Here is an 11,672-nt window from a genome sequence, read left to right as displayed (position 1 = left end):
CATTAACAGTTTCAAGGTTATGACAAAGCTGTTGTCCATTGTTGTCCTCGTCCATCCATTGGAGTCGAGCCGAGAGGATTGACATTTCTACGCTTTTGAACCATAAGCTAAAGAGAAATGTGTTTTTCTCGTGGAAGACCGAGTCGTGGTGCAGTAGTACCATAGCACCCAAAAGATTCATCTGCCCAAGCCCTCTTGGCCTTTTGGAGACTTCTCTTCATTGTTTGGACGATTGTTTTGTTGGATGACTCGACTTGTCCATTCGCTTGAGAATAACATAGAGGGGAAAAGCTTAGCTTGATCTCCCACATTTTGATGAAGTCTTGGAAGCCAAAGCTTATAAATTGGGATTCATTGTTGGTGACTATCTCCTTTGGTAGGTGAACTGACAAATGATGCTCTTCCAAACAAAGCTCTTCACCTCACAATCCTTGACTTAAGTGAAGGCTTTGGCTTTTATCCACTTGGTGAGGTAGTTGGTAACTGCAAGCATGTAGACTCATTCCCTGGTGCAGTTGGGAGCTTACCCACTATGTTCATCCCTTACTTCATAAATGACCAAGGGGTGAGGATGGAGTTGAGTCGTTCGGGAGGAAGATGTGACACTTGAGCGAAATGTTGGCAACCATCATAGTGCTTGGAGAATTTGGCCGAATCAGAATGCACTGTGGGCCAATAACAGTCAGCCATGAGAGCCCTATTGGCAAGGCTACGTCCCCCGGTGTGGTTGCTACACTCGCCTTCATGGAGTTTTATGAGCACATACTTTGCTTCTTCAGGGGTGATGCACTTGAGGTATAGATTTGAGAAGGATCTCTTAAGCAAGTGGCCATCATGGATGGTAAATCGAGTCGTTTTGGCCTTCAGTTTACATGCTTCATTTTTGTTGGTTGAAAGTTCATCATTCTTCAAGTAATGGAGGATGGTGTCATCCATGACTAGTTTGGGCGACTAGGGATACTTTGGTCATATTTGTCCCAATGGTTGGAGATTGTAGGTGAACCAAAGGGATTGATGATGGCGATGATGCTTGAAAAGCCAAGTTGAGATTGGCTAAAACATATGCATGTGCGTTCTCAGTCCTTGGAAGTTGGGTGATGGTGACCTTTTCAAATGCCAACTAGAGCTATTTGGCTAGGTTAAGATAAAAGATCATCTTGGTGTCTTGGCTTAGTAAGAGCCTTGGAGCTGATTCATGACTAACTGTGAGTTGGACTTGACTTCAAGCTTTTTAATTCCCATTTCCTTTGCGAGGGAGAGACTAGCTATGAACGCTTCATACTCAGCTTCATTTTTGGTTGCCTTGAAGCTGCATCGGATGGACTGTTGGATGATGTCCCCTTCTGGAGAAGTGAGGACAAGTCCTAGTCTGTTGCCATTGACGTTGTTTGAACCGGCTACCAAGAGAACCCACTTGGATGATGCCTTACCCATCAAGCAAATGAGCTCCTTCTTTGCCTGAATAGAAGTGCTAGGTGCGAAATCGACGATGAAGCTAGCTAGCACTTTAGACTTAATAACGATGGGAGGTTGGAAGGAGACATTAAACTCGCTCAACTTTACTGTCCACTAAATTAGCCGACTCAAGAGATGGTTTATGGAGAATTTTCTTAAGGGGATAAGAAGTTAGGACCATAATCGGGTGGCATTGGAAGTACGACCTTAACTTTCTTCAGGTGGTGATAAGAGCAAGTGCAAGCTTCTCAAGTTGGATGTACCGAGTCTCGGCGTCAAGTAGAAACTTGCTAGTGTAGTAGATAGGCAACTATTTTCCCTCTTTTTCATGATTAGTACGGCCAAGACGGCTTACTCAGATATAGCTAAATAGGTGAAAAAGCCATTCCCTAGTTTTTGGCTTAGAGAGCAAAGGAGACGAAGCCAAATACCTTTTGAGTTGTTAAAGGCCTCTTCGCACGCCGAAGTCCATTTGAACTTCTTGGACTTTCTGAAGGAAGCGAAGAAGAGATGGCACTTCTTTGTTGACTTGGAGATGAATCGGCTCAGTGCAGTCACCCTTCTAATGAGGTGTTGGACAACCTTGATGCATGTAGGTGAGGGGATGTTGGGGACCGCACAGATCTAATCGGGGTTAGACTCAATACTGCGCTGCGTGACCATATAATTGAGGAACTTTTCAGAGGAGACATCGAACAAACACTTAGTTGGATTCAACTTCATGTTGTATTTTCTTAGCACCTTAAATGCTTGCCCGAGATGGTTGAGGTGTTGCTCGACAATTCATAAATTTACCAGCATGTCGTTGATGTATACTTCCATGGAGTCTTCTAATAAGCCGACGAACATCTTGTTCACAAGATGTTGGTAGGTGGCACCGACGTTTTTAGTCCAAATGACATTACCTTGTAACAGTATATGCCTCTCTCGATGATGAAGGCTATTTTCTCCTAGTCATTTGGATGCATGAGTATCTAATTATAGTCTGAGAAGGCATCTATGAAGCAAAGTAGCTCATGCCCAGTAGTGGCATATACCAATATGTCAATATGGGGGAGAGGAAAAAAGTCTTTGGGACAAACTTTGTTTAAGTGGGTGAAATTGATGTAGACTCTCCACTTCTCATTCTTCTTTCGTACCACCACTACATTCACCAACCAGTCAAGGTATTGAACCTTCTGCACCGAGCCGTTGCTCAACAACTTCTCTACTTCCTCATTGATCATTCGATTGCTCTCGGAAGCAAACTTATTTCTCTTCTATTTCACAAGGGGGTGGTCCGGGTTGGCATTTAGTTGGTGAATAGTAGCATTGGGTGTAGGGATTTCTATCACAGCAAGCGCGAATTTAAAAAAAAAAAAAAGTTTGCTATGACAGAGTCCTTTACCCAAGATCACGATTCGATAATCTAAACCACAATATATAATTTAACCATTCAAGGTTAGGATTTATACCTTCTGTTGGCTTCTTCTTCTCTGGATGTCTCCAAGTTATTTCTATCAACCCAAAGTAGGATCGAGCTTGACAATATCCGCATAAAAGTAGGTCGGGATCACTCTTGGATTGATTGCTAGATCAAACCCAAGAACTTAAGAGGAGTGGTTGAATTTTAAGAGAGAATTTCTCTCTCTAAGTTGCTGTTAGGGTTTGTATTTGGGAGAGTTTAGTCAAAATCAAACTAAACTATTTTGCTCTCAAAAGTTGCAAATAAAACTTATGCAAACTTGTTATTAAAATCAAAACCCAAACACCCTTTTTATAATGCAATCCATAGTAGGAATTTAATTCGGATTGTGAATCCCTAAATTCATTTTGAATTTGGATTGCAACTCTAAAAGGAATTAGAATATCTCTAAAAGATATTCTCCACTTAATATGTATCCTAATTAAATAAATATTCCTATTTATTTAATCTATATATATTTATATATACATATTTAATTAATGGGTTTTAATATATTAAATTAAATTAAATATATTCCTTCATATTAATTTTAATTAATATTAATCTGATTTTGCTAAAATTCCTCCAATATAAATATTGGATAATGACGTCAACCCTAGCAAAATTACCCAAATGCCTTTTCCGCCCAAAATGATGAAAATGCATTTTTCTTCCCAAATTACAAAAATGCCCTTTTTAGCCCAAGGACACATTTGCCTTTCCAATTTCGTTTCTCTCTTAACTACTTTTTATGTGTGTGCTCCAAAGGCTCTTTATGTTGCTGGTTGTTCCGATAACTAATTAAGCATCAACCAATTAGTGTTTTCATACACCAATCAAGATTAGCCTCTAGCAAGGCATCATGATTACCTAACAAATAAAGAATTAGCGATTAGGCTTACCTTTTCTACAGTATGGTTACCGTGCAATTCGTTCCATTTCATCATTTTATATCTCATCAAGATTTGAAGTATAGAAATAATGTCTACTTCGAAGTATTGACCTTGACATGTTTATATTTTGTTGTCAAATCTATGACTTTATAAAATCAGATTCGAGCACCAACTCGATTCCACTATAGCCACAAATTTCCAGTCGTAATTCTTAACCAAATATCTCCCGAGATAAGATCTCTTGTAACCAGAAGTGATGAATCCTTTGTTGATCCACCATAGCCATATGTACTTCTCGATGTACCCAATCACCACTGTTCTGATAAACTTTAAGAAAAACGACTTTAGGCTAGTGTCAAATCACATCGATATTTACACATGACACTCTGGTGATCTCAAGTCAAAGGACCACATGCACCACCATCCGTAAATGGATATAGTCCATAGACATTGGATTTACCACCTTGTATGGAATCCTTTAATGGGTCAGTCTAATGGACTTGCACAAGCAAGCACCCATGCGTTGCACTAGATTGATGCTTACAACCTTGACATGTGAGATATGTCACGACCTTTCAATAAGGTCGTTCAATGCGATGATAGTTTTTTCGTATAATCTATATCCTAGGTCAGATTTATACAATGACTATGGACAGTTTTAGAGTGGCCACCATGTGTGCTCATAAGGTTCTCATAATTAAGATTTATAACACTTAATTCCATTGTCACAGGTTTCAACCTTTTTAAGGACATATACTATTTTCTTTACATGCAGTAAATAAATGTTATATTATAGAAGATTTTAAATAAGCAATGTCTTTATTTATTATAAAATGATTGTTTACGAGAATCAAATTATTGGCTGTAGTGCACTTACTCTAACATGAGAGCTGATCCTTGTCATATCCAAATGGGACTAGGTAATGCAGTCTTGGTTCTGCTTGAGGAAGTCCATCAGCTTCTCTCGGATGTTAGGTCAAAGTTGTGCTCTAACTTAAGCCTTGCAGTTCAGGTGATCGAGGTGTATTTGGACTTCATCAAACTCCTCTATAGTTGGTTGGTCCAGCTTGGCTCCTCCAACTGAGTGGGAATGTAATTGCTACATAGTCCCCTACTTAGTCTTCAAGGCGTTATGATAGCAATCCCTAGAAGCCTTTTGATCTCCTCTAATCTCTTTTATTCCCCACTTGGTAGGGAACTGGATGGTCTGGTAGAAGGTGGAGGGAATGAACTGCATGCGATAGATCCATGGCAATCGAGTATCACATTGTATGGAGATGGGGCATCTAGTATCATGAAGGTGGTTTGGAGGTTGATTCCTTCAGCGTAGACTGGTAGAGCTATCTCCTCGATGGTATACTTTTGATTTGAGCTGAAACTAATAAGGAGTATGGAGTGATGGGTGATGTTGGATTCATCTAGACGCATGACTTTGAATGCCTCAAGGAACATGTTGTTAGCCAAGGTGCCAAGGAGCTAGGATTTATAAGAATTCTCTTGATGAGAATATTAGCTATTTGGAGGGTGATTACAAGTGCATCGTGATGGGGGTTGATGAGTGTCACTATTTCGTTGTCAATGAACTCGATGGTTAGATTGGTCAGCACTTGTAATGGCGGTTCAGAAGAGTGGATTTTAGGATGAGTTACGGCTTTGGCATGGCGCTTAGTCGAGGAGTAACTCACACCGCTTACTTTTGAACCACCTGAGATCACATTGCACAATCCATCCAGGGTCGGTGCTTTTGGTGGAAGAGTGACTTGGCGATCTTTGTTGGCCAGGGTGCTCTTTCCTTTATTTGTCAAGAAATCTCAGAGATGACCCATTTTTAGTAGCTCCACAACCTCGAGATGGAGGGTGATACTGTCAGCGGTGACATGGCCATGATCTTCATGGAACTCGCACCACTTGGTAGTATCTTGCTTGGCCCCAGTGTGCATTAATTTTTACTGGCCATTTGACAACCTTCCTCATTTCTTTCATTACGGCTATTACCTCACCTGGCTCGATGTTCCAGTTATAGTCAGGCATCCTGTACCTGTTGGATGGGTTAGGTGCTCTTTCAATGGGTCGAGCATTGTGGCGTTCTAGTGGGTGTCTATTATCACGGATGGGCCTCTCCTCACTTGGTACAACTCAAAGGGTTAGGTATCATGGTGTTGGTCAGATTGTCGAGGGTAGCAGTCGTCGATGGTGCTAAGCTTGGTTCGGTGGACTTCATTTTCTTCCTACCTTATTTCTATCCGTGCACAAGCCAGCACATCCTCTATAGTAGTGCAATTGAAATTGGTGAGTTCTTTGTATAGCTCACTGTCAGGGAGGAGTCTCTTCCTTATGGCTTCCACTACAGTTTCGCGGTTCAAATGTCTCATGTACTCTTAGAGCTACTTATTACGATGTTGGCAAATTCGATAGGGATTGTCAAACAACTTCTCTAACTTTTTGCTGTTGGTGAATTGCTCCACGAAGGTGTTCATGAGTTGAGCAAAGGATGTGATGAAGTTATTGGGGAGATTGGTATACCACTAGAGTGCTGGTCTTATGAGGTTGGAGTTGAAACTCTTGCACATGCATATTTCATGGAGATTGCGAGGTATGGTGGCGACGAACATCCTTTTTTTTTTTTTTTTTCTTTGTAAAAGGCTATGTGGCCGTTAGGATCAGTAGTTCCAACATAGAGTTTCATGTTGGGGAAGGTAAATTTGCGAAGCATCTCCATGAGTGTTATGGTGTTTATGAAGGGTGAGTCAGCATAACTTTGGGGTTGGCTTTTTTTGAGGGGAATGGGCATGCTTGGGATGCATTGGATCATGGACTCCATCTCGGATAGTTGCTTGGTTAAGGCTTGCTCAAGGGGGGTTGCCACAGGGGTGTATACATTGTTTAGGAAGCGAGGCAATACATTGGGGTTGATGTTATGGTCGAGCGGAGCAGAGCGAGATTATTTGGTGGGTGGTGTCAGCTATTGAATGCATGGGATGTGTTTGTGGGAGGGTGAAAGGAGTGTTTAGTTATTGGAGCGGGGTAGTTTGAGTAAGTGTTTTAGTGTTTTAGTGGGTGATGGGTGGAGTGTCGTCTACTTGGGTCGGCTCAGCTAGGTGTATAATGGTGATTGGAGCCAAATGGAAGGAATGGTTTGTGAGGGTGCCATGATCCAAGGTAGAGAACAGTTGTTTGGGGAGAATGGGGAGTTGAGAGGAAGAGGCGTGTTGTTGACTTAATTTCCAATCTAGGGAGTATAATTGGCTTACCTTGTCTTGAAGGGCTTGATTTTCTGCACAGGTGGTGGCGTTTTGAGCTTCCAAGGCTTGGTACTTGTCATTGCTCCCTTTCACAAGTGTAGTGAGAGCCGCAATCTGAGTGGCGATGTCCGGCGCGAAGGTTTTGGCCTTTTCAGTCATGATGGCTGAACCAAGAGAAGAGAGTGAAATGAGCAGGTCATTCTGAGTCGAATAATTGTCAGGGCCCCACGGTGGGCACCAAACTATAGATGGTAAAATCTATAGTTGATTCGGAAAGGGATGGATCTTATGTGATGCGAGCCACTGACAATTTGAAGAACTTGCACCGAGAGGGAAAGAGAACGTGAAGGCTTAGGTGACATCGGTGTGGTGTCTACTGTAGGCATTCCAATGCTCACGTCAGCATGGTTGAAGGCAAATTTAGCGAGGGTTGAGAGGAGTAGGAAAGGGTTCACCGTAATGTGGCTAGGGCAAAGCTAACACAAAGTGGTCAGAGCACGACTTTAGGTGGTGAAGTTAGTTAGAACTAGGCTTCATAGCAAGGAAAGACAGTGATTCTTGAGAGCAAAAAATTAGGAGCTAGGGGGTGATTTCTGAATGACTAATGTGAGGGTTTGCCTCTGTTTATATAGTGAATTCAAGATGTTGGAATCCTAGTAAGACTCTGAGCCCTACTTGGTAGATGAATTCTAGTTAGGAAGGAAATGTGATCTCTTGCTTTTATCGAATTAGGCTTACCACTTTAAGTAAGATTTAGGATTTTGACAGAAGTGGAAACTGAATAGGATTCTGATTCCTATTATGGACTATTGTGGGCTAATGGATTAGAGCCCGATTTAGCTTAACTTGTAGAATAGCCCAACTCATAGAGTGGGCAATTCACATGTTGGATTTAAGTGTAGGCCCAATCGGAATTGGGCTAAGGCACTGGGCTGTAATATGCTTACTATATTGGGTCTCGTCAGACCCAATACGATTTTTGGCCCATACACTTTGCTATATGAACAGACCAAATTTTGATGATTTTCCATCAATGACTTTTCATTTCAATGGGGGCAGACTACGTAGTAGACAGCAGGTTTGTGAACATTAATGCATTATGATGAAGGATTTTTTTGTCTAGCATTATCAGCCACTCAATTGCTTTCTATTCTATGAACGTACCATATGCAAAATATGCGTATCATTCATAATGGTGGAATAAATGCAATTCTTTTTTTCCCAGAAGAATGTGCTAATGATCATTTTTAGAATGTCGTCGATGGTTTATGAAACTATTTGTAATGCCATGTTTCACTATCTAATCAATGAAATAGGCTAGAAGTATTTTACTCTAGCCATCTTTGATTCTCATAATTTTTACTATTGTATATTCGGGAAAAGTGGTAGCAAATGCATGAAAGAAATCGACATTTTGATTTGGGGATTAGAAGGAAGACTGGCAGTGCCAAGGTGAGTTCTAAGCTTCCTACTGCAGCTTGGACAAGTGGCTCTGAGGTTACCTTTTTTGTCATCTCCAGATGTATTCTCGGCTGGGCAATTTTGATGATGCTGCCCCTTATTCTTTGTCTTTACTGCTAAGACTGTAGGCTGTCATTTTGTGCCCGCTTGTTGGGATCAATTTGGGTTTTTGTAACTGCTTGGTAGTGTTTTTGGTTATATGCCTTGTTTTTGTTGGCTGGAGGTTCCTTAGTTAGAGCCTTTACATGATTATGGTGGGTTCTCTATTCTCTTGAAGTGTAAATCCGGGATTCACCTTGTTTTCTTTGTGTAGGTTGGTATCTGGGTACTTACTTTCGTTTAGGGATGTTTCCCGTCTCTTAGATTGTATTTTTTATTCTTTATAAATTACCTTTACCCAAAAAAATTCAATTTTTTTGGAAATGAGCAAGAGCTACTGATAAAAGTTACTCATAGTTTATCTAAAAGCAAAGGTTAAAATTAAGTCAAAGTTTTTCGTCTCAGATTCAAGTGAATTATCTTTCAATATAGTTGCTTCACTCCAATTTCAAAATGACAATGAGCATAGCATCAACAAACAACCAATATATATATATATAGTTGATAATGGCTAAGATAAATGCTTCCCATAAATTTGGTGTTGTATTTGTCTTTTGAATTTCCAAATTATATTTTATGTATTAAATAAAGTGCTTTTCAAGTTTTTTCGAGGTTGGTTCAGTGTATATACCAAACATTAATCCTTAATTACGACAAAAAAGAAAATGAGAAAAACCTTTCCCATGTAAATTTTTACCTTAGAGAAAGAAATTTCTTGTCTTTTAAAATTGTCTTCCAGTTTATAAAACACTACCGGGCAAGAAAAACTTTGTGATTCATGGCACGACTTTATATACTTATAGAAATAAATATATATTTAAAAAAAGACATTTTTAGCTTTTATTTTAATAAAACCTCATTTTTAAACGAGGGAGGAATTAATAATAAAGTACATATTAATATAATGAGTTTTGTTTTTGAAAATGTATAGAAAAAAGAAAAAGGAAGAAATATTCATTTTGAAAATTTTATATTATAATATGAATATATTGCAATCTTTTGTAAAAAAGAACAAAGTTATTTTTTTGTTTAAGATTTTAGAAAGCAAAGGAAGATGAGAATGAAAACAACAGTAAAAATATTCAGAAATTAGAAAATAAAAATTATTTAATAGAATAAAAATTATGATTTTATTAATAAATTCTCACCCTTGTCTATAAAGTAATTTTTTAAACATTTTTAGACATCATAGGTATGTTGTATCAATATTTAACATCAATTATTAACTAATATTTCTATTTAGAAACATTTAATTGTATCAATATTTAACATCAATTATTAACTAATATTTCTATTTAGAAACATTTAATTGAAAAATATTCGTTTTTTTCCCTAGCTGACAACTAATAGTTAAGGTTGTTGGGGACCTTATTAAAGTAGTTGAGTTTTGGGGACTTAATTTCTTACCCTTGGAAAACAATGGAGGGGCTTCAGTTCTTCAAAATCGCTGTTGTATTGCAAAGTCTAGTAATATTTTCTAGACATAGTTTTGGATTTGCAGCAACAAAATCAAGAGGATTGAGCATTAAGGTCATCCCAATAGACTCTCGGGAGTCTCCCTTATATAATCCTAACCTTACTCACCGCCAAAAAATTGAGAGAATGGTTAATGTTACCCTGGCTAAACTGAGTCATCAAAATTCGACATTCCATGATGACAAGCATTTTTCTGCTATAGACCGTCAAGGTCTGCTCTATATTGCGCGGATGCTAATCGGAAACCCACCTCAATCTGTATATGTAATGGTGGATACTGGTAGTCCGCTACTTTGGACTCAGTGTAGACCTTGCAGACAATGTTTCCTCCAAAATTATCCCATTTACAATCGGCAAGCTTCCAGTACTTACAGGGGAATTACTTGTGATGACCCTCTTTGTAACTATAATGAAGAAGGCAGCCTTTTCAAATGTGTCGGTGATATATGCGTCTACCGTCTTTCATATGGTTCCGGTCCACAAGCAAGTGGCCCGACAAGAGGTTATGCATCTCTCGAATCATTTCATTTTGTAGTGAACGACGATGGTGATACAGAAACAATTACTCTTCTCTTCGGCTGCTCCATAAATAACGTAAATTTCGCATTTGGAAATAATCAATATAATATGATTTCTGGGATCTTGGGATTAGACTTACATCCAAATTCACTAGCGTCCCAATTGTCAGATGTCTTCTCTTATTGTATTGTTCCCTATGATGTTAATTATCCATTCGATGTACATCCTCATAAACTGAGGTTTGGGGCGGATGTTTTTATTCCTCCACATAGCATTCCAACAACGCAGTATGTAAGGGTTGAAGGTAGATATTTTTATTACCTTCGTCTTTTAGATATAAGTGTGGGAGATTTTCGCTTAAATTTACCAGCTGGTACCTTCGAACCTTCCTCTGCTAGTGGTTTCTTTATAGATTCAGCATCTCCAGCTTCCACACTCACCACAAATTCCCCGAACGGGCTCAATATTTTTGGAATGGTGAACACTGCATTTATTCAATACTATGAATCTCACAATCTTGAGAGAAATCCTAATCCTGGTGTTCCATTCGAAGTTTGTTATATGAACCGACAAGATTTTGTAGATTATCCATCATTGACCTTCCATTTCCAAGTGGCAGACTACAGAGTAGATGGCAGGTTTGTGAACGTTCAATTTCATGTAGCTGGATTTTTCTGTGTAGCAATAATGGACCACCCAAGCATATCTATTCTAGGAGTTTATCATATGCAGAATATGCGTATAATTCACAATGGCCAAATCGGAGCAATTCAGTTTTTCCCAGAAGATTGTGCTCAGGATCATTTTTAGAATTTCGATATTGGTCTCTATATAATATTTTTAAAGCCATGTTTCACATTATAAATAATCAATAAAATCGGATTGAAGTATATATGTGACTAGGGCTAAAGCCCGGGTATGTTTATAGAATTGTGTTTTAAGTATTGTTGTTTGTCATGTAGGAAAATATAATTAGTAAATAAATTTGTCGATAATATATTGTTTTTTATGAATTGTTATTGAACTTAATGTGATAGTATTTTTTTTGAATGTAAACGGTTTGTATTGAAGTTAATTTAATAT

At 38.8% G+C, this 11,672-nt stretch overlaps 1 protein-coding gene across 1 annotated transcript; it reads left to right on the top strand.

Moving 5' to 3' along the window:
- The first annotated feature begins 10,013 nt into the window (after positions 1–10,013).
- LOC116132888 (aspartic proteinase CDR1-like) lies at positions 10,014–11,399 on the top strand. Its single transcript, XM_031418566.1, has one exon. The coding sequence runs from the start codon at positions 10,014–10,016 to the stop codon at positions 11,397–11,399; it is 1,386 nt and encodes a 461-aa protein (XP_031274426.1).
- The last annotated feature ends 273 nt before the right edge of the window (positions 11,400–11,672 follow it).

This window comes from Pistacia vera, unplaced genomic scaffold (genome assembly GCF_008641045.1).
Source record: "Pistacia vera cultivar Batoury unplaced genomic scaffold, PisVer_v2 Contig261, whole genome shotgun sequence".
Classification (NCBI taxonomy): domain Eukaryota; kingdom Viridiplantae; phylum Streptophyta; class Magnoliopsida; order Sapindales; family Anacardiaceae; genus Pistacia; species Pistacia vera.
This window is presented reverse-complemented; position numbering and strand designations above follow the sequence as displayed.